The sequence below is a fragment of the Apteryx rowi genome, unplaced genomic scaffold, assembly GCF_003343035.1.
Source record: "Apteryx rowi isolate R43461 unplaced genomic scaffold, aptRow1 scaffold_595, whole genome shotgun sequence".
Classification (NCBI taxonomy): domain Eukaryota; kingdom Metazoa; phylum Chordata; class Aves; order Apterygiformes; family Apterygidae; genus Apteryx; species Apteryx rowi.
The window spans coordinates 269,513-296,889 of NW_020450866.1; the positions used below are offsets into that span (position 1 = coordinate 269,513).

A 27,377-nucleotide genomic window follows, 5' to 3' on the forward strand; every position below is an offset into this window, starting at 1 on the left:
GGAAGGAGGAAGGAAGGAGGAAGGAAGGAGGAAGGAAGGAGGAAGGAAGGAGGAAGGAAGGAGGAAGGAAGGAGGAAGGAAGGAGGAAGGAAGGAGGAAGGAAGGAAGGAAGAAAAAACACAGAATCACATGTGGGACCTTAGGAAATGAAAAAAACATTCAGGTGTAGGCTTCTACTCTTCCTAAATTTTATGACAAAGCTAAAAACTTGCTCTTAGATGAAAAGTTACATCCAAAATTCTTCAATCAAGATTTAGATTACACTTTTTTTTTTTTAAATTAACTTTTTTTTGGTTAAATTCACCATATGAGGACTGCAAGTTAGCTCTTGCTCTGGGCTTCTCCACACTTAAAAGGTTTCACCAGTACAACCCTATCAGCAAAACCCACAGGAGAGACAGTTTATATCCTCAAAAGCATTCTTTTGCTGATTTAATTTAAATCACTTTCCCAAATGGAAGTAAAGCTGCACCAGAGGGAAAACTTTTTCAGCTGGTATCACAGCACCTACCTTCAGGTTTTTGCCAACACAGCTTTGGGCTGGAGTTCTCATAATAAGTGATATAGCTGTGACAGAAAGAGACACAGCTCATGCTTCACTCTTTGCAGTAAATAAAGTACTTCAAGGCAACCGGTGGCACTGGAAACATCACTTAGCGTGGCACTGAAGCACGTTACAACTCACCAGCTAGTCATGTTGTAAGCACATTTAAAGTTAACTAGCAAGTTAAAGCTTTGGAGCAGCTTGCAGAACACTTGATCAGCGCGACACCAAACACGTGTTCAGCACGACGTTAAACATGTGGTAAGTCCACTCAGACATCTGCTACGTTCAAAAAGAGGCCCTTGCCTACAGCAAGCTCTGAAGTTGTATTTTTTCTGGATTAGTTGGCAAATTGTTGTTGCTTCCCTGTAGGGACAAGGCTTAAGTGCTGAAGATCAAGATGCATTTCTTGTACACAAATTAACCCTAGTGGCTGAAAACACCTCCAGTCACCCAGTTGCTGGACAGCACCCATAGAAAAGTGCCCCCCTTCGCACTGTTAAGGATACGATGATTTGCCTGATGGGAGAAAGGACGAAAAGGAAAAAGGTTCTGAAAGGGGCCATTTAAACTACCCAAGGTGCTTCCAAGTCAACCCGATCTGCTGGTCTCCTCCTTTTTAAGGAGGGAACAGGAGGGGGCAGTATAAAATGACAGATTTCTGAAATGCAGAAGAACTTGCTCTCACAGACAGAATAGAGTCAATAAAAATAAGGATCCAGGAAATACTGGAGTAACTGAATTACATGCAGCATGATGGTAAGGTATTAGTATGAACTTACGTCTTTGTCCAAGAAAGACACTGAGTTTTAATAAAAATCGCATTAATTAGATGGCCAACAATATGATACTTTGACATCACTGAAACATACACTGATTTGGGGCAATTTAGGAATGCCAGGCTTAGACTTGGACCAAAGTTAACAGTGATTTTGTTTAAAGACAAAGTTTCAATTATAAATACTAGTGGGAGGGAGGGGATTTCCATCTCGTGTTAAAGAGCCTGCCATTATTTTCTTTAAAAAAAAGCTCTAATAACCCTATGCTTTGGAGCAAGGTCTTTCAAATTCAGGCACTTAATCCAGTCCCTCTGCTCAATGCATTTGCATGTAGTTATAGACAGTTTACCAACTGCTGCCCTCAGCAACAGCTTCGCGCCTGCCTCTACTGCGGAGATGATGAATAGTGCCTGCCAGTCTCCTAAATTTTCCATGGGTAGCCAGTAAAAGAGTAATACTCATCTCTTAGGTGTCCCATTTGAAAAATCAGGCCTCTGGGTCTCAAACAGCTGTTGCAACTGAGCAGTAGCTTTGCATGTAAGAAGTGGTATACGGTACTAAGCCTCAGCTGTAATAAAGAGGATAACATCTCCCCCCCCCCCCCCCCCCCCCCGGAATAAATCCGCATCCGTGACATACTCCAACAGGACAGTAAAGAGCTTAGGAGAAAATGAGTAATTCTCGTCTTTAGAGCAGTGTTTAATAAGGCCTGGCAATAAATAAGGCCTGGGGCAACCCCACTGGACAACAAGGAAAGCAAAACATTGAATAACTGATCACTGCTCATTAAATACTTCTGTTCACCAAATGAGACACGAGTCTGTTGGGGATGGAGTGGGAGTGTAATTGCTCCCATAATAGGAGAATCTCTTACAGCACATGGCAAAAAAAGAGCTGGATTAAAATTTGCTCAGACAATTTCGAAGCCGACATTTTGCAACTTTACTCCATTGAATTTGAAGAGCATCTTATTACATAGAAAGCTGTGTTTACAAGAACAGTAAGAGATGTGAAGAGCAGAATTAATGAAACTTGTTTTCCTATGGATTTGTCTCTCAGGGTTGAGCTTCTGCAATCTCCAATGCCCGAAAGGCGTTTGCTGAAATCTCTCTCAGGGGAGAGGTCCAGAGTCTCTCCCTTTTATGCAACACGAACATATTATTACCTGCTGGTTGGCTGGGAATATCCTCGAGATCTCTATTTTTGGGTTACCAAAACCTGCCAGCAAGCTGAAGAGCTACCAGGGCAGGGGATCGGCACCACCTGACAGTGCCGTTGCACAAGCCCCGTTTCTTTTGCAGTCAAAGCTCAAGATGTTGGAGGCATGAACAAGTACCGTTTCTAGAAAATGCTGGTAAGCTCTGGGTTGACGTCCATCCCAACTTGTTCCCTTCCACACATTCATTTGACAAGTTCAGACACTGCATCTTTCCCAAAACGCTTCAAGCTTCTCTGGCTTTCAAAGATTTTAGACCAGAATCCCAGCACTAATGCAAAATCTTGCATTAAATCAGCACTTGATTTCTCACTCTTCCTCAGAAGTGGTGGGGGAAGAAAAGAGTAAACTTTTTGTTTGCAGCTAAGCTACATACGTATCATGTTTTCACAACAAACATTATACAGTAACAACTGGCATATACCATACTTTCCCTGGAAAGAAGGTTGGAATTTTTCTACTTAAACAGTTTCTATATTGCTAAATGGTTCTATATGACAATAAGTACTTTAAATTCAAAGACAACTGAGAAAAGCTCATTTTCCATTTTGGGATATTAATTATGTTAGCAGTGAACAATTGCTGGCCAAAGCAGTATGACGATGTGGAAAAATAACTCAAGAATACTAGAGGAGTTGCTTTTGAAGGCAAACCTGCTTTAGAAGTTCACTTCTCTAGCTGGATACTAGAGACTAACCATCTAGCATCATTTCTTAAACTAGTTATATAGATATTTATAAAGAGAACTTTAATTCATCCTCCGAGTCAACACAGATTTCTCCATGTTTTATAGGCAAACGATAGAGTTTACCTGACTTGCTCAAGTCAGAAGAGCCACGAACTGAACTGCTCTCCTGAATCATTTGTGGTTTAACCCCAGTAAACTTCCTCTGCAAGACTGGCATTTTCAAGGGAGGGTGTCTAACATTCAGCACAGACTGAGGCACAGAGAAAGAGAGGAACTCTAAAAGGACCGATTTTCAAAGACACAGCAAATACAGAGTTCTGATGCATTTCTTATGGAAGAAAATGCCCAGAGCTTTTGAAAGGTCACTGTGAATTTTGAGCTTGGACCTCAGATTCCAACATTTGACAGTTTTAGCTAGATTTTTAATGTATTGTCATACACCGTTATTTAATTGTTCTGAAAAACTTACTCATTTTATGAATTTTGTGGCACAAAACTTATGGCTGTAGTCAGGTAAGATATCGGTTTAAGAGTCCTTCAGCACCACAACAAGTAATCATGGCCAAAGCCCAGATTTTTAAAGGCATTTAGCACTACTTTGGCGAGGGATGGGACAGGACTTAAAGACATAAAAACCAACCAACCAAAACAAAACAAAAAAGAAAGCAGCAGCAAGATGTGGTTCTAGGTTTAGCTTCATTTTTTCTCAGATCTACCAAATGCAATTAAATTTACCATTGCTTTCCCAATCTCTGCAAAAAGTTCAGAGTTGTCTTCTAGATGCAAAATTCCTGAAAAACAACATCTACTCATCTCTTGATTTACACCGTGGGCTCCCTAACTAGGGTCACTCTGTACCAGGATCACAGAAAGAGCCACACATTTTGCTAGGGCAAGGAATGCAGCACACGTGTGACAGATCTCTGTCTTGCTGGCGCTCTGCACAGCACCTGCCATCTGGGGAGCCATCTCCATCGCCAAAGAGGCCATGAGTCTCAGGAGCGCAAGTGACTGAAGGAGGTACCGCTAGTGCCACGAAAAAGAGTCAAGGCTACAGGAAACCCCCATGCCATGCATTTTGCCATTTTTACAGTCCACCAAATACGTGTTCGATCCCCCTCCTTTGGCAAAGCGCATCCTCGCGCAGGCCGTGGAAATGGCCCCCATCACAGCAGCGCCGCCTCTGCCTGTCAGCAAACACCTCTGCCTTCCTGGGTTGCAGCAGCTAGGGGGGTCTTTGCAGTGTAGTCAGAAATTTTTTGTAAAACAAGTTCATTAAAGACTGCAGCAGCCACTGTGTGTGCTCTGCTACGACACCCAGCAGCCTGGCTCACACTCCAGTGAGACCTGCTCAGAGGCGAGAGGCTCCCTACAAGAGAAGGCAACATTTGAAGAAATATTTTACAAGTGAGTCACCCAAATTCTTCAGATCAAAAATTGCATCTCTCACTGTTGTCTGCTCATGAGTTCTCCAAGAAACCATGTTTGCCCAGCATTCTTCTCCCTTCTGCTTTTAGAAGTTAAAATATTTTAAATAAATAAATATGGCGCCTCCCCTTAGAAATACCAGTGCTTGAAATCACTCATCCATTGATAGTGTGATGACACTAAGCGCTTGATGGAGAACATATTTCACTCCCACATGCAGCTTGTACCTACACCACCTCCCCTCACCCTGAGCAGATATATTTGCATACTGAGAAGACTGATTTAGATGGTAATTTTTCTTTGCCATTATGATGTTTTTTGCATTAAATACAATTATAGTTGTCATTAGTGTTTCTGAAAATAAAAACAAAACAAAAATAAATCTAAGCTTATAATCACACACCACCCTGAATTTGCAGTATTATTGTTCCTATGGCAACATTAGACATGACCTCTGATGGCATATAGAAGTATTAGTTATGTAAACTAGCATCATCCAGTGAGGATGCATATTGCAAGCATGAACATACACAGAGCTTTATACTTCCTATGAAGGGAAAGATTTCTTTTTTGCCTGTGCTTGCATATGTTCTAATTAAAAGGTGACCACTAGTACCTTAACACTCAGAAGGCAGTATTACCATTAACATCTGCAAAGAGACAGATCTTGGGCTTCTGCTGTTTTAGCCAACAGTTAAAATACCATCAGTTACAAGACACAGCCAACAGACATACCTCATCCCTTAGCTTAAAAAAATAAGGTAAAAAAAAATACCTAGCCTTATAAAAAACAATATACATTGACCCCATGGACACAAGGCCAACTTTGCATGATATTCCCTTCCAAAAGCCTGGGTAGAGCTAAATCCTGTAGCATGCACTAGAAGTCTATGCATCTGAAACATTTTGCGGAGGAAAAGACAAGGTAACGTAACTTTTGAAGCTAACAGTAACAAGTTAAGTGGCAGCGTGTCACACAGACACAGTCAACATCACCTGCTGATTACAGTCATGGATGGATGATGGGAGAAGAGGGGGTCCCCTCCAGTGAGCAGATCCCAAGCTGCTTCAGGACCTACCCTGCCGACCGAGGTGTTCAAACTGAGCCACCAGCTATGGGGGTCTGTCACTCGCTCCCTGTGTTTCTCTTTTCCAAGTATAATCCACCACTGCATTGACTGCGTACACGATAGCAACGTGCATATGCAATAACTGTTAAGTCTGATTTTTGATGCTACATGCTCTATCCAAGGCTTGCTGCTTTGGAGGACTGGAGCATTCACCACTGATTTCAGTTTCCAAGTTGATTTTGGAGGCAGCCCTATGCTGCGGTCACGGTACCAGCCTAGAGAAGCTGAAGAAAAGCCCTGCACAGTCAGGCTTGCGAGACCAAAGTATGCTCACCTTCCTAAACTGGGTGGAACCAAAGATTTATTTAAAAGTAACATCCTTCAACCAATGCATACCACAGTTGTTCAGATTGGTTATCAAAAATATCTCCAGATAGTGTTGCAGCACTTCACCATATGGCGCTGTCAGTACGCACTCCGGCAGGCACAGCCAGCTACGCCACACAGTCTACCCAGCAGGGAGGTAGCCAATTTGGCGTGTTTTGTCAGCCAACACTACTAATGGTGAAGTTAGTGGGTGTGTTACAAAAAATGCATAAAAGACCCAATTAAACTAAGGACCCACTGTACGCAAGACCATAGAAAATGTACAGTGTCGTAGTGCTTTCTCCAAAAGTCATGGCCAAGACCATTTCCCCTAAAAAGCTAAATTTCAAGAATACAAAACTTGTTACCAGCTGCTGATCCCAAACCATGCTAAACAGCTTTCAAAAACATCAGTTCTTGTTACTGTTTATACTGCGCAGACTGATCAACACTGAATTTTATCAAATACCAGCACTCTTGAAGCGCGCGCTCCCTCCCCACAGCCACTACTGTCCACCACAACCTCTTCCAAGAAGCAAAGCTGGGTCATGTCTAGAAAAAACAACCAGCCAAAACACCGCCACAGTCACTACAGAAATGCCACACGCACACCCTGTAGTTATTTTTCATTGCAATTCCTCGCAGTCTGTTTCCTAGAAAAACCTCCATCTAGCCACTTCTTCTGTTAGGGGTTTCTAAATGGTTGCCAAGTTATCTGCTGCTAGGGTTAAAGACGAAGCCAATCTGAGCTAGCAGCTTCTGCACAGAAAATAAGACTCATCCCCTTAAAAAGCCGTTAGTCCATATGTAAGCACTCGCAAAGCGAATCAAGGCTCCTCCACTTGCCCTACCTGCCCGAGGCAACCAACAAACTCTTTGCTATCATTCAACCTCTATCGCTTCAGGTCCTCCTCCAACATTCACGCTGGACTCTAGCTCACCTGCTTCAAATGCAAGATACTTTCAGCTATTTTTATGCAATTTCTCATGCAAAACAAAATTTTAGCCTGGTTGCTTCTTCAGAGTTTTGGCTTATCTCAGCATTTCCTCAGGAATAACCTTAAAATGTAATCACTAGCACAGCCAATTTGAGCGCGGAGAAATTGTACATTGTTGTTTTCAGCTTCATAACAGAGTGCACACATCCAAGAACTCGCATCATAGATGACAGTTCAGAAATATGATTCATGCTTTTTTCCATGATATTTTAAGCACTTCCTTCTTACATTTTCAAAGAGGGAACTGTCAAATGTAAAGTTAATTTATAACATGGCACCATGCATTTCTTCAGAACTAGAAATTCATCATCTTTCTTAATTATTGTGCAATAGAATTAAAAACAATAAAATAACATGAAGAAATGCTTGTTGAAAGATGCAAGTTTTGAGAGGATAACTTGGCAAATTTAAGAAAAACATTGCTCCCTTCCAACGTACTGCCTCTTTAAAAAAAAAAATTGACACAAGTTGCCCATCACATTTGTTTAGAATATTCTAACAAGTAAGCCAGCACTCAGAAAGATTAAACATGTCATGTGTTGCATTCAAGTTATGCAAAAGTCATAATTACTTAATTATGTGTACAAATATTATTTGACTTGTAATTTTGTATTAATGCATACCATAAGCATGGTCTGTATCTTAACTGCTGATTTTAGTTAGCCACAAGGTGGCAGAAACTTCAAAGTTAAAACAAAAACAAAAAAAATCATTGTAGGCTATTCCCTGGGTTTGGTTTTGTTTAATCTGCTGTGGTTAAAAAGAGGTAAACACAAACATGTTTATGCCCCCAGATTAAAAAAAAATCAGGCAACACACTAGTCCTTATTCTACCCATGGTGGAAAAGGAAAATTATACCTGCAGCATAACATATAACATGCATGTTTAAAGGAAAAGGAGACAGAGACATTGATTAAGAAAGTGGAATATATTATATTTTTAAATTCTAAATTTTAATGTTTAGATTAAAAATTATTGATTACCAAAGATATGAGCAAGTATAAAGTAGGCAGCCTGAAGTTCAAAAAGCCCAAGTAAATTATTTTAATTATTGTGATCATCACCTTTTCCTCTGTTTGGAAGGAGTATTAATTTTCTAACAAAAAATAATCAAAAAAAAAACTCAGCCAGAAGAGCAGAAACAATTAGGAGAAGAACGCAGCTTCTCAACAGAAGAGGCAGAGCATCCAACACTGCAGAAGGGCATCACAAAGTATTTTAAAACATGGCTAAAAATCATTAAGTGATAACTCTCATTGTTTGCCATTGGTAAATCACTAACTTTCAACCTTCCCCAGTCAAATAATTTTACCCAAATTTTCAACTTTCAAAATATTTTTAGCATACTGGAGGAAAAAATGGTGACAAAAAATAACTAAAATAAAGCACCTTAGACTTAGTGAGGGGCAAGGACCAAGAGACTGTCTTAAAATGTTATTGCTTACAGTATCATTTTGTTAACTGATTAATCAGAAGCAAAGTTGTATATAAAATCTGCACCAAGATAACAACAAGATAACATGAACTCCCAACATGCAAGCTGGAGTACAGTAACAAGTAAGTAAAATACTTACTGTCTAGCCTGGTCCTTATTGCCATATGTTACATTTACAACTGCAGTCTCCGTGTCAGTGTTCACTAGAGAGGAAAAAGCAATGAAAAAAAAAAAAATTAAGTTCACTGTGCACTTGCTTCCCACTACAAATCTAAAAGCAATTTGAGGTCAGAGCATGTACCTTGCTCACAGTTCTCCACTGTTCCATATTGAGCTAACAAACTATCCAGCACCTATCAAGAGGGAAAAGAAATGGCAGATGTCAATTTTAAAATGTATTAACAAAACAAAAAAACACAACCTGTAATTACACTAAAATTTGTAATCATTTTTATCAAAATGTATAGCATTCGAGACAACTGCTCTGTTGAGCTACAAGTTATTTTGGGAACAGTAAACATGCATTGCTTGTTTTCCTTCTCACTTCAGAAAATCTGCATTTGCAACCTTATTATAAATGTGAAAATATAAAACAGAACTCCAAGAAATCACACAGCACTGTAAGTCCTCATCTTTGAAAATAAGTCTCCAGATCACCTGTACCCAGTTACAGGGGGGTTAGGCAGAGGCAAGAAGAATTTAAAATAGAGCAAATCTGGAATAATACCCCTTCCTGTAACCTGAGCACATAGGTAACTCTGCCACCTTGTTTTTGGTTTGGTTCCCCCCCCAGTACTCATCAGTTGTATATAGAAACGTGTTATGTCCTCACAGCTGTGGGCTTGTGCACCAGAGAAGCTAACTGGCCCCGCCACTGCAGGCAGGGCTGCTCCACACTTATTTTGCCATTTTTCCCAAAGACCCAGTTCCAGAGCATTCACTAGCACCAGGCTCCTGACAATCCTTGGAAAGCTGCGACTGATCTGTCCTTTAGCAGAAAGCTAGGGAGAAACAGGTGAAAACATATGACAAGGAGCAAATGAAAGCTGAATAAAGTAGTCTCATCTGGCATAATTCTTTTTTTTTTTTTTCTAGTCAAATGAGGAATGAAGGAGAAGGGGCAAGAAACAATTAGACTTTTAGGAAAATCAAGGTGACAGAATATCTCAGTAAAACCATTAAATACCTACTATTGTATTGCTTCCAAAATCCAAATGATATATACTTTATTTCTTAGAGGGAAGAAAACAACATGCAAGAGAACAGTAACTACACAGGTGTAACTAGCACAGGACACAAAGACATCATTGGGGTTCATTGCATCCTGATGTTTTGCCTTGAGAACTGAAACAATACTGCAAAAATTTACAGTTCACATCAAGGAGTGAGACAGTAAACTTTGAACCTGTTCTGTGCCAGCAGTACCACTCCTCAGATACTCTCTTAAGGCTAAACGGCATAATAAAAGGGAGGAAACGCTTTTGGGAAAGGAAAGAAATAAGAAAGCAAGGACATGAGGAAGAAAAAAACATCAGCATATATCGCATTCGTGGGGCTTATCATTCCAGTAAGGTTCCACTTATTGTAACTAGCAACTAAGCATGCACAAAACCCCAATCCTCAAAAACTAAAGGTGCAAAGTATAGTCCATTTCCTCATGCAGTTAAGAATTCAAAATGATAATTTATTAATGCTCTGTACACTTTTACTACAATATAAAAGACATTTAAACTATAAACTGCAGTTTATATGCCCAAACTTAATGACAGCTTACATTAATATAGTTTTGAATTTTAATCTTTACCACCTATTAAAATTGAAATTGCATGCAGACATTTCAAAGGTAATATTTCAATCCAGATATTTAAAAGGCAATACACTGCTTGGCAAGTTTGAGCGATGTATCACTACTTCTAAATGCAGAATTTCACCTCCCATCTCACGGAGGGGCCAGCAAGTTTTCTTAGTAACAATTTGTCTATTAAAAAAAACACCCCACAATTAATTGTCAACTGTTTCTACAACTGGAGCTTAATCTAGTCTGAGTGCCTAAGTCTTCTCAGTCCCCTAAAATCCAAGTTTTCTGCCACTGCTCAGATTCTACAATTTCAAACTATTTAAGGAAAATTTTACTCTGAAATTCACCAAATATTACTGAAGCAGGGATGTTCCAGGGGATTAAAATAAATAAAAGGATCTTCCACGGAAACATTCAGACAGACAAGCAGGAGTTACAAGGTCTTGCAATTCTGAGGTCTTGGACTTCAGCACAAATGGGGACAGTCACTGCACATGATCAGAGAAAAGTCTTCTACTATAGACAGCTTAAATGATAATTTTGCTGTAACTGGTATCAGTGAATGAACAGAATCTCAGGTGGGGTCAGGGTTTTAAAATATGAAAAAGCAAGGCAAGTCCCTGGCTCAGAGACCCATTTTAAGGTGTTTACTTGAAACAGGATACTATACAGTTCACTAGCCTGATAAAGCAATTTCTTTGTTCTTACAGGATGTCAACACTAGGGCAGTATTACAGGGCAGCAAACAGGACTACAATGTGAGATAACTTAGTTACATAGGACAAATTTTCATTACATTTGAACTACACAGACCAGCCACCAGCTCATGCCCACCTTGACCCACAGCTGCATCACTTCAGAAGAGGAGAATTTCCTTTTCATCCTTACCATACAGGAAAAGAGCAAAGCTGGAATCCCAGGGGTAATACAAGGCTTTGCGGAATAAAAATTATCCAATATTTTCTAAGCTATTTCCCTATTAAATCGATGTCCTGTACTAAGCACATTTTTAAATGAAGACCCACATATTAAAGTCACCAGCTTCACCTAGAAGAAAAGGAGCGCTTAAAAGCTGAATCTATGTATTCATGTAAAGATATTACACTCTCTCTAAAAACTACTACTTCCAGCGTGTTTCTGATCAGCTGTTGAAAACCCCTCACCACACTAGAGTCGTATCTCTTCCAAGAAGCCCAAGAACCAAAGGCACTTTTGCCATTAGCACTGCATTGCAGCCCGGCACCAGGCTTTCAGCACCCCGCTCCCCTTTAGCGGGGGTTCTCCACTTACTCTGCTCCTTAATCCTTCTCCGAGCCGTCTCGGTCAGAGACCAGGTCCATCTGGGTTTTAATCCAAGCGTCTCGACGTCTTACTTTCTTAAATGGGTTACTTTACCAAACTGATTTTTGATAAGTTTCCTCAAAGGATTGTAGCTTTAACAGAAACGCTAAGCAATCCTCCGGGGTGCAAGGAGCTTTCTCTCCCCAGCACTGCCCTCATCACGTGCTTGCATCTTCACTGCCATGGATCTCAAGCAGCAAGGGTTTAGGTGTGATCGACACCACAGAGGTAACCTTTTAGCCAGACTATTTAAAGTGTGCTAAGAAAAAGCATCAGCAGTGGTTGGGGTATGTGTTTGTATGTATTTATTTTATGGGTAAGAAGCAAGCTTTGCAGGGGGAGAACACTTCCAACTGAGCCAGCTGATCCAGTTGGGAAAAGTCATTGTGACTGAATTCAAAATTGGATCCTCTGTTATAACTCACTTTTGACAAACAGGACCCAATTTTTGCACATGCTTCTTGCTTCACATGTATTTGTTGCAACAGCCAATTTCTATTCACATCTTTCTATTTTTTCCTATCTCTTTGCTCTGTCTTTTCTCTCTAGCCCAAAGCCTCTAGTTCTGCTGCAAAACAAACATGTTTTGTTTAAGTTGCTCTTCCGTAACACTCTTCGTGTACAGCCTTATTGGGCAATCGGAGCAAAACTCAAAGCCAAGTTGGTGGTACAGCAGCAATTCTGATAAGCAGCTGAAAAGAAAAGTTTATTTGTATAAATATTTAATCTAAGTTAGAAAAAAAGTCTTTCCTTTTCTTGAGCTCTCATTCTAGCAGTTGTCTAAATTGGGTCTCCTGCTCTTGTTATAGCACAGATGTCTCTCTCACAAAAAGCTGCAGTCTTATACTGTGGACTTTCATTCATCAGGCTCTAAAAGCCAATTCTGACTTCATTATAAACAGCATTACCCTACCCCAAGCCCCACAAATCGAGGCTGCTTTATAAAGGCTGTCTAACAAGAAAACGTTACTCTTCAGTAGAGCCGAGAACTCCAAACACACATTCAAATATTCCAGTTCTCATGCAGGTTTCCAAGTGCAGCAGTAGAACCCTTTGAACAAACCGGAATAGCTGTTTGGGGCACTTTTAGAGCATCGAGGGCATTTCACACACCTCTTCATATGTGTACTGTAGGACTCAGCTATGTCCCACCTCAAAAACAAAACAGTCTCAAAATATCAGGTGCGTGAGAAGTCATCCACATTTCATTTCTCCCCAACATACACACTCTTAAATATGGGACACGCAATGTTACTGTAGAATCTGAAGTTTTCTCCTCCACTCACGTAAAGCAAATACATTAGGTCACCCTTTCTTTCCTGACTCCTAGGGTGCCGATCAGGAGTTAAAATTAAACACAACTGAAACCACAACTAGAGAGACAGACAGGAGGATTAGAGTCATTCAGTGAAGCAGCACGTGAACATTTCCGAAAGCTGCGAACACTTTGAGAGTTCCAGGTGATTTAACAATAAAGGGGAAAAAAAAGTCAAACAACAACATGAGGAAAGAAAAGAAGTTGTTAGAGCAAGTGGCTCTTCATTTTTAAATAAGAGAAGTAAGGTGAAAGGAAAAGGAAGAGCCAGGACATGGTAAGGAAAAGGAGAGAGAAAAAAAGTAATGGTGATACCATTCCAAATATCAAGTCTGGTTGATCCACTAATGCCATCTCTGCACCCGAAGTGTTCTCTTAGTATACTTAAGTCTGTAAGAAACAGTTTTTACTTAATTATCTTAACACAAGTGACACGATGCCCACTTGGCCCTGGCACGCACACACCTGCACCGCAGCACAAGCATTATGCTACTTCGGTGCATGAAAAGTCTCCAGCAGAACAACCATTGCCCTCCCAGCCGAACCACCAGCTGCAGACAACTTATGATGGCAAAAAGGCCCTTAGCAAAGTGGCTTCATTTTGGCTTAAACGCTCTTTTTGTTGGGAAAAACTGCAGCTCTGCTAGGGGGCCTGACTAGTATGACTTTACAGGCAAAAATAAGTATGAAGCAGCCCCCACTGAACCCCTGAGGAAGCGACCAGTTTTGAAAGCTATAATCGGAGGATGCTGTTAGCATCAGTGCTGAAGCAGTCATGGAAGGGTGACCTGACTGCCAGGTGCACGCACCTCCCAGCCCTACAAGCCGGATCCAGATCACGTGCAATTAGCCAGAGCACGAACACAGCATCGTTGCCCATTTTAAGAGAAGGTCAGACCACGTGGATCTCTTGCACAGTTCAGGAGGTACGGACAGAGAGTAACCAAACCAGCATACAGTCTGCTGGGACAAAGTCATTCCTTAAAACTTTATGAAGGCATCTGAATGGGCAAACTCAGTTTGTTCGCACTGCAACATGTGGCGATGGTGTTTTTCATCTAGTGGGCCCTCCAGTGCCCAGTTACTGTCTCAGGGAACCATGACCATAGCCTGGAAGAATCAGAAAAATAAATCTGGAAGCTGCTGAAGTCATTGTTTGCACACACCAGAAAGGCAGTGCCTGAAAACAATAACTCCGGCTTATTTACCACATCCCATACAAACCCTGGAGTGAATTCTTTGCCTGGGAACTTACAGTTACATCCAAATGTTCAAACTATTAATAAATTTACCCTATAATACAATTCTGTTTAGGTGGCATTACCAGGGTTTTAAGAATGTAAAACTGAACCACAGAGAACAAAACCAAAATTGTCAAAAGGAACTGCTAATTGAGTGACCAGTTTGGACACCGAGGGCTCGATTTCCAGAGTGCTCAGCGTTTCTGGATGTTCAAAGCACAGCTTGAAAACCAGTCTCATCTGTGGCAAGGAGAACACTGCACTTCTGCAAGAGAGACCTGAGGCTTGTCACGTGAGACAAACCAAATACAAGACACACCGTCAGCAGCTAATGGTAACTTCTGCTTAAATAGCTTGCCCAGCACCAAATAGCTAAGGCAAGCAGGGGTAGAATTCAGTTCTCCACGGCAGCATTCAATTCCCCTAACCAAAAAAGTTTGTCTTCCTGAGAGCCTTGACTTACCACACACTTTTTTAATTTTGCAGTAACTGGGGGGCACAACTCCTACAGCCAATCTCCCCTTCACTGCACACACTGGATTTGTCATTCGACAGCAGCGCCATCCCTTGCCCCAAACCAATCTCCCTCCCTACAGTGCGAACACAAGCTGGTCACTTTTTACCTTGCTCTCATCGCTGAACATCTCAAATGCTTGATTAAAAAAAGACAGAAAGAGAGACGATGTGCACTATTTCAATTTTTCAACTTCAGTGTTCTAAGTTAAGAAAAAAGTATAAGTAAATGAAAACACGTCTAAAGTAGGGCATCACAGGCAACCATAACTACATACTGTAACCAGTTATACCTACCACAAGTGTTTATAACTAAGTCCAGATAAGACAGCTGGACCATTTCTCAACATAGAGAAATATACATATCTATATATAAAACACATTTGAAAAGATAAGAGATCCAGAGGACCAAATGCTTAAAAAGACACTGGTTTTCAAGAACAACATGTAAAAGAACCTGCCTTAAATCTGCTAAGTCAAAAATCACACAAAGCACAATTAGCATAATTCACAGATGGAAGAAAGTTAGCCTCCAAACAAAAATTCAAGAAGAATCCAGCAAACGTAAGCAACAGGATAAAACCATTACAGATGAAGCTCAGCATCAAAACTCCCCCTCCATCCTTTTTTTAAATACAAATTCCTATGATGGAAAAAAATCACTGAGATAGTTTTCTAGCTCTGAAAACAGAGAAGAAAACGTAGAAAAAAAATGATTGGGCTATCACACCAGAGAGGAAAATTAGCCCAAGTACTGAATTCAGCATGCTCAAAGTTCTTGTGTGCTCTCATGATCTCACATTACACTCTAAGTTGGAAATAGTCTCTTGAATGTGTGATAGAGTGGAAAGATTAGTGTGGGTGACACAAAGGAGGTATGCAATGGCACAAAAAATGATCATAGTATCAGGCTGACAAATGGCATTAAATGGCCTCAGAGGTTAAAAAAATTACAGGATAAATGTTTAGAGAAAGGCAACAAAAGTTATTAGATGCATGGGTGGCCTTCTTCATAGGAAGATTAAAGGGAGTAGAATAATTCGGTTTGGAAAGGAGTGAGAGGGAATACGATACAGGTATTATGAAATAACGAATCATGTAGAGATGGCCAAATTGGCAACTTCTATTCACCCTTCATCTAAATTAAATGAAAACAAGTTTGAAAACAGAGAAATAAGTATTTATCCAACATTATCTGAATGCAATTAAACAACCACACAATATCTGCTATAATACTTTAATAACCTCCCTTCCCTTCAGATTAAAGGTGCAACTTTTTCATGAGTAACAAAGTCACAGATGATATCAGAGTTTATAAATCAGGTTAGCACCAATACAAACACTCCTGATTCAACACACATACTGATATGCAACAGGAGTTCAGAAAATTAAAAAGCACTGTCACGTAGATAGATCCTTAAGGGCAGTGATCATTGTTTTAAGGTGGCAAACACTCTTCCCGGGATCTCCCAGGCAGCCCGCGGCGCTGCCTGGGGCCGGTTTCCTCCTCCGCGTGGCAGCCGGGTGACGGGACATTTCTGCGGCTCCGCACGAGGCGAGGATCACATGACGGGAGAGCAGATGGGTGTTGTGAAATGCAGTGGGGAACGCGAGCTAGGATTGCTGCCGCTTATCTGCCTCGTTTTGCATAGGGGCGGCTGGTTTAAGTGGAAACTCTCCACTACTTCTACCATCTCATTTGTATTCTGCCATTAAAAAGAAACACCCTCTAAAAGCATTACTATCCCATGAGCACCTGCTGCCCAACTTTGGTCAAATGACAGACTGCACAGATGCATGGGAGTCAGCAAATTAAAAAAAAGTTGTTTGGAAAATATACAGGAAAAAAGTGTGAATTTTCTGCTTTGTTCACAGCACTATATTTAGAGGGCAATTCAATTGCACAATGCAATTGGTGCTTTATTGACATCTTAACACCTTACTTTGGAAGCATCCAGCATTGGTCTCTGTTGGAGAGTGTTGCTCAACCCCATCGCGCAAGCTTCAGTGTCCTCCTCAGTGCCAAAAAGCCACAAGGGACATGGTTACATTTTCCCTTCTTCCCATCAACCTTCCACTCCCAATTAAAAAAAAAAAAAAATCCTCCAAGTTTTCTTTACTCCATATTATCATGGAGAATGTGTTCTTTTTAATTGGAAGAAATATCAGGGACAATTACATTTCTCCTATATGCTTTACTCTTTCTTGAATGTGTGAAAAATGCAATTTTGAAAGCTATGTTTTAATGCCACTACTGCTCTACAGGACTGCTGCTAGTCTGATCTTTCTAGTTTCAACATAATAGTTTAATTTTAACAAAATCATCGCTTCCTGTAGAGCTGAAAACATGGAACTATAACAAAACTGTCAGAATAAAAATCAAATTTTCAATGATCTTTTGGAACCAAATCAACAGTTACAAATTTCATGAATTCTCTCTATAAGGACACAGAAATACTTTCACGAAGAGGCCACATGTATGAAAAACATTTCTTGCAGTACAGCTGAGTTGGTGCATTATAGAGACAGAGCCTGTTCTGTGACTGCTACTAGGGAAATCTTTCCTGGGAAGTTTGTCCCATATTCTAACATTAAGCATTTCCTCTAGGATTGGCTTACAGCTGTCTAAAAATGGTAGAGGGAATCATAGAGGAAAATCCTGTAAAATGGATTTAGTTCACAGATTAGCTCTGATAAAAATAAAGCATATAAGAACTCAGATGGAGATCACATCCAAGATGCATTTTCTCCATTGTGTTTAAGAATCCAGATGACAAGCTTTCAGGTAAAAGATAAGTCTTTAACAACCTCTTCATGAATATCTTAAGATTCCTTTACAACCTTGAAAAATTATACAAAAATTGAAGCATTTTACTTGAGCTATATTTATGAGATTCAGTCCCTGCTCCCCCATGCCCCCCCCCTTTTTTAATAATCATATGTAAGACGCATACCACCCCTTCAACTTACCCGCAGTCCTTCTAATCGACGGCACTACCAAGAACAGGACAGAGGTTTAAGAGAAGGCTTGGCCTCTGAACAATCAGTCTCCAATATATGAGTCACGTGAAGGGAAGGAAGTGTTCTTTGCATTTTATTAAAGGTTTACAGATGCAGGGGCCAGATGGCTGGATATTTCCATATGAGCCTTTCCCCTCCAGCCATCAGTGCCTGAAAGGTCCTATAACCTACCTCATGGATTTAACTACCTATACTCAACACAGACCATCGGTAGCAGCCTCTCAAACGCACAGGGTGGTTCGGGTAATCCAGAGCTCTGACAGCTACACCTGCAACTGCTAAATTCACCCCAAACGCTGGAGAAAAGAAGCCATTCCTAAGCTGCCTCTCCTTGCTGCGGTACAACTGTTTGGGGGAAAGGGAGGAAGGGGAAGCACCTCGCCTGGACCCCCATCACAGGGACTGGGCACGGAAGAACAGGGAGGAGGTTGGGCTGGCACTCAACACATTCACCCCTGGGGCCAGGCAAAAATACAAGTTACATACACTTCACAGCAAGAAGTAGAGGTCTTTGTACAGCAAGAACATCACCTTCAAGGATTTGAATTATTCTGAGCTGCAGAAGCAGGTTAAAATAAAATTTACACTAAAGGTCTTTGCAAGACTAAAGCAGAGATGGGAGTTTCACAAACAATTGTGTGCTGTCAAAGCCTTCAAACTGGGGAAGCATGGACCTTGCAGCAAAGGGGAAGCAAGGGGTTTTTAACTGCAGAAAATTTCTATTACACACACACACACACACAAAAAAGCGCAGCCTGTCCCTTCTTCCAACAATGCTAACTTCATCAAATAATAAACGCGTTCCTTTGTAATTAAATAGTAAAACTACTTTCTGCAAGGTAGTGTAGCATATTTTTAAAAAGAAGCTACTTAATCATCCCAAGCATCCTTAAAATAAAGGCAGAAACATTTATATTTAAAACCCCAAAAGGAATTTAATAACTCAAAGTTATGAAAAAAACAGACTAAAAGTTAAAGGGAGTTTATTGTGAAATTGTATTGAAATGCATAACCAGATCTATAAGATTTCCAAGTCCAACTTAAAGAATCCCAGCACTCCAGCAAACTCATGCACTAACCAGGAAGTTAGGGTTTAAGAAGAGTTTTACAAAAAAACCCAAAACTTTTGAATGTGATTATCTAAACTAGATATCAGCATTGCAAGAGATGCACTATGCTAATATCATTTGATCTATATATATATATACACACACACACACACAAGCAAAACAATTCAGAGTTTGAATATTGCATGCTTGCTAACTGCTTGCAGACTATAAATTATTTTAAGTACCTATTTCAAATTTACAATCAGATGACTCATGAGATGACTGCTGAAAAAATTCAAGGAGAATGGCTACAGTCAAATGAATTAACTAAGGCTAATGTCAGCCTTACTTCAGGAGGAACCTTTGCTTCCATCTCCTTGCATTCAGGTCAGGTTGTGACCTACAGAGGGAGATGGAAGTTTTCCATTTGTAGCTTCACAATACACCCACTCACCAATAAGCTCTGATGCAAAGCTTATTGCATAACCTCATAATTAATAAAATTAGAATACAGAGTCCAAGACACCTTCTCCCAAAGGGAAAGCAAGACTGAGGCAATCATGAAGGAGGCAAGCTTATGCTGTTCTACTTGCTTTGTAATAATTAATACCTGATAGTTGCACTGCCCTGGAAACTGAAATACCATCATTTCACACAAGTGCTGAAATTCATAGAAGAAAGAGGGACTATAACATGGATGACAGCAGGGTTTTTTTGTTTTGTTTTGTTTTAATCAAAAGAGAATTGCTTACCTGACACACAGTTAAATTGCCTATTATTTATCAGGCCTACTTAGGAAAAGCACAAGAAATCAAATACCACTAAGCAGAGGTCTTCTCCATTCTTATTGGCTCAAATGCTCCTGCTGGAAAGTTTAGTCGTAAGTCTCTGTGCCTTGCATTTTATAGCCAAGTTTTCTATTGAGCTAAAAAATTAGAGCTGTGTCCAACAGGTCTGGCTTTAGCTGTTAAAAACATTATATATATGCACACATACACACACACACAATTTTTTTTCTTCCTGAGTCATCCTTTGATAAAGACACTCCTGTCCAAACATCTGAGCAGTTTGTACCACAAGGTGCTAGACTGATGTATTTCACTTTAAACAAGTGTTATTTTCAGAAAGCTTTGGCTGGACACTCAATTTCAGTCCAAATTCCTTCTTATACCCTGAAATGGGCTCTGCCAGTATTCAGATAAATGGCTCCAGCTCTATTTCACAACTGCTCTGGAAGTAGCTCTGCAAGCTATCCTCCGCTAAAAGTACTTTAACTCTCTACAGCAATATTCTCTTGAACATGAATCAAAAATGTCTGTGGTAGTAATAAATTAAGAGTAAAGATGAACAATACTGAAGGGCACCAAGATGTTGTATGCCATTTACCAGTTTCACATTTACTATGAACTACCTTGCGTCAAAACAACTCCTTCTCCTTAAAAAGCTTAAAATTAAAATTTTTGACATTTAAAAGGTCAGCACTGTTTAAGATAAGGGAAGTTGGAGTGTAAATCATCAGTGTATGACTATATGAATGTACACTCCATTCTGATTTTTCACTGATTCATAGTGAAAAGTTCAGCCCAACAGAAGGGGAACCAGATTTTTAAGCACAGAGGAATAGAGTACTTCAGTATTTTACTACTAACATGAAAAGAAAGAAGAGGTGGTGTTAGAGGAACTAAGTACTCTTGGTTATTCACCTGCTGAAGACTTAGGGAGCCACAGCTCTTAAATCCCTGCTCAGGGCATCTGCATGAAAGAGAAACATATGATATCAGGAGCTTAACATAGCAATAAGCCACAGAGCCTGCTAGTAGAGGATTGCAGGAGCAGCAGCAAAATCAATCGCAAATCATCAACAGTGCATTAAACTCTTGTGCTGAACAGCTGCCATGAATAATGAAAGCAACAACCAAGGGTAGCTCCTGTCTCCAAGAACTCACAGTACAGCAGACGAAACATCTAAACGGGGAAGCTTTAGGGGGAAGGAGAAGAAGGGGAAAAAAAAAAAAACAAAAACAAAAAACCCCACACATGCCCACACACAATACGGAAACATCCACCTGATCTTCTTGTTCAAACTTAAGGTTGTCCTCAGCCAGCCCTGGCCACTTCTAAAGTCTGGACCAGGCCCACCTTATTGTCTAGCAGTAGAAATGAGAAACAAGCAGCCCAAGTCCAGAAGAAAGGGCAGAACAGCTGGACAGCCAGGGAGATCACAGCAGCAAGTTGGGAGTCTATGACCAATGCATTGGTGGCCCAAACACTATTTGGATTTGTGGGAGCAGGAATGAAGAGTAAGGTGTGAGTTTACAGGAAAGGTCTCAGAGAACTGAATTGCCACTGTGTAGGAAAGGATATCAGGGAAGTGACCAACTAACATGGAAGTAAAAATTTCCAGGAACGCTTCTAAAGTACGAGGGGAAATATGAAAGAAAGCCCTCAGAAAATCTGAATAAAAGATGTAGAGAAGAGCAGTGTCACAATCAAATCAGAGAAGGGAGCACATCTGGAGATGAGGTTTCCACATCAGCAGCAGGTCAACAAACACACAAGAATGGTTTCTGGATGTAAGGAGACATAGGAGGAATGTAACGAGAGAAAAGGAGGCAAGTACTAGCAGAAGTATCAGAAATTAATTAATACACACACTTATAAGCAGAAGCACAGAATCACATATTGGGACCCTGTCCTGTCCTCAATTTCAAGGCGACAGAAATAGCTTACCATGCAGAAGCAACCACATACAATAAGCTTGAAAACTAGAAAGCACAAGAGGCAAAACACTGATGACATGATTTTTATCAGGCAGGTACTCAAAATGAGCAGAAATCAGCAGCATGACAGATGAGACCCGCTAACAAAGCGCAGCGGCGCTGTACTCAGTTCAGAGATTCTTTGAGGCACTCAGAGTCGACTGAATAAAGATGGTCCTGTTGCACTGTTCTACTATAAAGACAGATTCTTAAATTCTGAATAACGGACAGAACATTTGTATAGCTCAGCATCCCAGAGGATATCAGAAATATTTAAAATGCCACAAAAACAAACTAAATAGACCCAAACCACCCTCTCGCGCCATGAAATTAGAAGTAAGCTTCCCAATAAGCAACTACGATTTGTCAGCAGCTCTAAATAAAATATGGACACTGAACATGAAGAATAGGCACTTGCACCAGCACAGCTCCTGGAAGCACTGCAAATGGCAAAACTCGGCAGGCATAATGCTCCTAACAAAGTCAGGATGAGAAACCAAGAGCATACCCATTTCTGGATGCTTTATTACTTTAAAGAGAATGATTTCCCCCTGCATCAGTTTTGTTTTATCAACATTTCTAAAGGTCTTTGGCAGTAAATGGATTTGAGAAGTTTAGATGAACAGGCTGCCATATTGTGCTCTCCAGGACATCACAACATGCATGGGCAATAGTCTGTACTCCTGCCTCCGCCTGGCAGCAGGGGTGACAATACTACAGGAGCTGCTGCCAGGCCCAGAAGCTGCATTAGAAACCTGAATGCTTTTTACTAAAGTCTAAATATAATGTAATGCTCAAAAAAACCACACCATGGAAGCAGTTGGCCATTCTTTGACATAGTAACGGTAAAATTACTTTTCCCTCTCCTTAATGGAGAGTGTGCTTAACTTTCAAACAATCATAAATAGTAAGCTCAACTAAGGCAGAGAAAAAAATTTATGGGATGGAGTAACATGGCACAGTGCGCTGCGGCAGCCTGTGGAAAGCAATACCCCCGCAAGGTCTGGCTGCAGATCAAGCGCCATCACTTCAGTTGCTTTTCAGATTATATAGTTTATATAGTTTGGTGTAATTATTTTGGTAATAGCCAGCCTTCTAAAAACCTCTCTATGGAAAGCGGTCTTTTCCAGTCCGTTATTGTTGAGCTCTTACTCAACAGCGCACAATGTGCTACTGTCGCTGTGCTGGCTACTACGCCAGCAGCACAGTAGTGGTACATGCTGTTGAACCAATGAGACCAGACCAGAACATGAGGAATGTCTCCCTTTCCAGCCTCCTCTTTAATTTTAGCGCACGCAGCTCTGCTGCCAGGGCAGGCCCTGCCAGGCCAGCATTTGATTTGTAAACAGACACTCCAACAAGCTCATCATAGCTGCGGGTTCCAAGTTATCTGCTGTTACTCTCCGTCGGCATGCGGTATGACTACTGCCCATAACATTATCTGAAATGGTGAGCTTTCACAAGAAAGATCCAGATAGTTATATATATATTTCAGTAACCATATTAGCTTTCCCTGGAAGAAAGGGGAGAGTGAGGGGAAGAGATTTTCTTTGCCATTCTCTAACCCAGGTTCTGTGAGGTTCAGGAACAAAAGTGTAATTAAGGGAGACACTTTGCTTAGACATAGTAGAACACATGTAGGGTGCATCCTCTTTACACATAATAAAGGCTCTCCAGCTTTCCTGTATGATAAAGGCATCCCTCCAAGGTTAATGCTCTGAAAATATGAAGAGATGGCAACAAGGAGACTTAGCAGCTTTACTCTTTATCTTGTTGCCAACCAACACAGGACTTCTCTTCCCTTGAATTAATAGTGGCTATCATAGAATAGCTTCTGAAGTGCATGCCATGCATTATCACAGCTTTTAAAAATGAGTTTGTACCCTCCTGTTCAGCAGCCATTTGGATAGCCAGTCTTTGATATCTAATTGTCATCAATTGGGATCTACTGAGGTAGAACTTTTCCAAAAAAAAAAAAAAAAAGGTTCCTTACATGTTCCTTCCTGTGTGCCACATGTTCCTTCCTGTGTGCTCAGAGAAAAAGAAAGATTTCACTTTCAGTTTTTTCTTGCCCCCTTTCAGAATAAAAATCACTGGGGGTAATAATAATAACAAACAAACAAACAAAAAAAAAGATGACAACTTTTTTCTACATGGGAGAGAAGTCCTCCCTTCTGCTCATTCATGTGCCAGGCTGCACCACTCTGACAAACTTTCCACTGATCTCACCCCAGTACTAGCTGCGATGCTTTTTTTTCCCCTCCTTCTGCTGGTCTTGCCTAAAACTGAAGGGCACAGGCTTTTTCCTCAATACATTTACAAGAAGTACAGGGGATAGTACTTCCAGGAATCTAATATGCAATAACGAGCAACTCAAAGGTAGCAATGGATTTTCCAAAGTAAATCAGAAATGACTCATTCCCCCCCCCTTTTTTAAAGTTAAAAAAAAAAAAAAAAAAAAAAGCAAAGCTTAGTTCAAGAAGCCATTTTTTCAATATCTGGTTAGAGAACAAAAAGTTACTGCTCATGTGCCATTGACAAAGAACTTGAGTCTGAACAACGATGCTTGTAAGAGACTGTGCTCCTCATCGTTTTAGTTGCTTTAAAACTACCACGGAAAACTTCAGCATTTGTAGTATTTTTATACTTGCAGGCAAGAAATCAAGAAGCAGTAACTCAAGAGATCTCTCTCCAAATTCTGGAAAAAGGAAGTTGGATTTATCATTACTTCGACTACATCTGCAACTCTGTTATGCAAACAATCAGACCTTGATTAAAAAAAACAATAATAAATAAAAAGCTAACAAATGAGTGCTATTACTTCCTCTCATCTACTTTTTGTTGAGCTACAGGTACTGATACCTTCAGCTGGATTTTCAAAGAGAAACATGAAGATACCAGTATGCTCACCTCCAGTTGTACTGTATGGGAATGAAGGTAGGAATACTTCACGAGTACAAATATAGTTCTCATATTAATTGTATTAGTAAGTTCTACTGGAAACTTCTTAAAAAAGCATTCAAGCCCGTTTCAGCAGTTGACTAACAAGTCTTAGCAAACCCAGCCTCAGAATTATTTAAAAGATTTGATCACAAACATGGGCCAACCTCCCATTTCTCTCCACACTCCTACACAGGTCTTCCCTACTAGTACAGAAGAGGATTCAAGCTGCTAGTGCATGAATACGTGCAGCTGACTGCTACATTTTTAAAGTTTAAATACTTTTCTTCTACACATATTTGTGTGGGTATGTATACATATATATATACACACACAAACACACTATATATAATTTCTCCCCACAGGGTAGCAGGTCTCCTGAGCATGGAAAGCAAACTGGTATGAGTAGAAAGCTGTTTCAGGAGTGAAAAACAGGTTGTGCACACATCCCAGAGAATATTGTGTAGTGTAGTGTAAGATGAATAATGTTCACATCACTCATGTGATTAACCACATGTATAATCTCCCAAAAGTAGTGATTGGTTCATTTAAAAGATGGCATCTCAAAGTCTGGTAGGGCATATAGAGTATTGTTTACTCAGTTCAGCATCTTGTCATGGGCTTAAGCTATTCCATAAATACAGCTCAAGTTGGCTTCTTAAAAATATTGAGAATGAAAATACTTCCCAGCCAAAGCGGAAAGCACAGGACCAGACCTCTTCTCAACAGCTGAGAGCAAGTCCATCAGGTTTTACAACATGACCTAACAGTTCAAAATAAACTGAGTTTTAAGATGGAAGCTGCTTTATCCCCTCATTTTCTACACCATGACTGAATACAAGATAGGAACACCTAAAATGACTAATTTAGAAATAAAAGTACAGTAGCCCCAGGCACCAGTAGGCTTCATGTGCACTTTATCATGCTTCCTACTGAAACAAAAATCTAGTACTTTGAGGCCATCCACATGTGCTCTCTATCCTAACATTGAGGCACCTCCAGTGTTTTTTCCACTCCTTCAAAGAGGACAATATCAGTAAGGACACACTCTAAGCTGCATGCAAATAACACAAACTCGAAGTGGAAGTGCTTTTAATGACCTTCTGTATCTGCTGAAGTTCAGTCACTCCAAGCACCAGTGTTCATGCCACAGTAAGATTAAAGTTGGAAGATCAGATCTATAACATGTCCCATGACAGCCACAGCTATCCGTTTTCAGAACCGCAGTTGCTCTGATGAATTACAACCTTAACAAAAGTCAGGTTTGATTTTGGATGTTTGTGTCCCAAATTCTACAATCAGTCAACTAAACAGGCAACTGTATGAATCACCACCCCCAGAGCTATAAAAGATCTCAACAAGTCATTTAACATAGCAAAAGGTGCAATCTGCTACACCTCAGTAATTCCAAGCAAACATTTGAATCTCTACCACGAGATTTTCCAAATATGAATAACTCACTTCTAGACAGACTGTCCTCACCACCAGAGATAGCTTCTCCATTTCACAGCAGATTTCATTCTTACTATTTAAACCCTCTACCATTTCACTTATCCACAATAGACATGAAAATGTTTTATGCACTTGAAGACTTTTGTCTTATCCGAATACAGTGGAAGGACGTAACCTCAAGTCGTTCTTGAGGGTCATGTTTTGGTGGTCTTTTTTAGGCTCTGGAGGGTTCTCATTCCTCTGCTGAAGATGCCTTCAAAGTGGCCCATCTTCTTACAGTGGTACTTGAGGAGCAAACACATGGCTCCATGGAGACACCTGGCTAAAGAGAGGTCCAGCCAAGAAGAGGACATTTGCCTCAGAAGGGGTCAGTGGGGGAGAGAAGGGAACTACTTAAAGCCAGTCCACCCAGTGCTGCGAAACCATCATTTGCTAGAAATCTTGTCTCTGCAAATATAATCTGGTATATCAGTAACCAGTTTGGAGTAAGCCTATATCCATCAAATCCTTGAATAAATTTCACATTAAAATCATCCAAGATCCTTCAGAAAGTGAATGTTTAGACTCTGCACTTCATCATTCTCTATTGCTTTAGAAACAGAACCAGGCAGTTTGGAAGCTCCTTAGTTTCATTCCTAGCTTGAGCCAACTATAAAGTGCAAGTTATGCAGCACTGAAAAACAGAAACTGGGTCATAAAGAAAAATATGATTTGTTAATATAAATCTGTATGCAAGCACATGGACACAAAATACTATCGTACATCTATTATACAGTTCACATACTGGAAGAGCAGACATGCTCATGAATGCAGACAGCTGTGTAAACACAGTTGCAGTTAAAATACAAAACATGTAAGGAAAAAAGCATCACTACAAAAAGTTAGACATTTGCCTCTCCTGTAGTTCTACAGAGCTACTTTTTCTATTGTGCTATTAATACAGATGATCTTAGAAAAAGTACCTAGTAGGTATGCAGTGGTGTGAGGAAAAAAACTTCTAGATTTGGTGAATGCTAAGTTTACACAGAGTTTACCACAGTTGTAAATAGTAAGGGGTAATGAAGATTTAATATATTTACCTTTTTTGCCACTGATTTTTAGAGCCTATAAATATAGCAATAGGCATTGACTGTAAAAAGCTTAATACTTGGAACATTGTAGAACAACAAGTAGAAACATGAAAACAAGTTAACCACTTCTGGTGTGCCATAAATTCAACCCAAGACAACCTAAATTTATAACACAGATGAACTGAGATACACTAACGGAGTCAACAAAATCCCTAAATGCTCAAATTGTATCAGCTTTAAAAGATGAGGATATTAGGCAACCAACAATTTGCTTAGAAAAGTTCAGGCAAAAACCTGCAATCTCAGTCTCAAAGTTACTAAAAGCTTAAATTGGAACATATAAGCACATGTCA

General features: G+C 40.2%; 1 protein-coding gene across 1 annotated transcript in view; it reads right to left on the reverse strand.

Moving 5' to 3' along the window:
• The window catches only part of IGF2BP3 (insulin like growth factor 2 mRNA binding protein 3), a gene marked incomplete at its 5' end in the record, with an annotated part of 122,565 nt that overhangs the window by 41,304 nt on the left and 53,884 nt on the right, over positions 1 to 27,377 (reverse strand). Inside the window, 2 exons of the mRNA XM_026082820.1 lie at positions 8,665 to 8,728; positions 8,827 to 8,878. Coding sequence (XP_025938605.1) covers positions 8,665 to 8,728; positions 8,827 to 8,878 — 116 coding nt within the window. The remainder of the gene's footprint in view (positions 1 to 8,664; positions 8,729 to 8,826; positions 8,879 to 27,377) is intronic.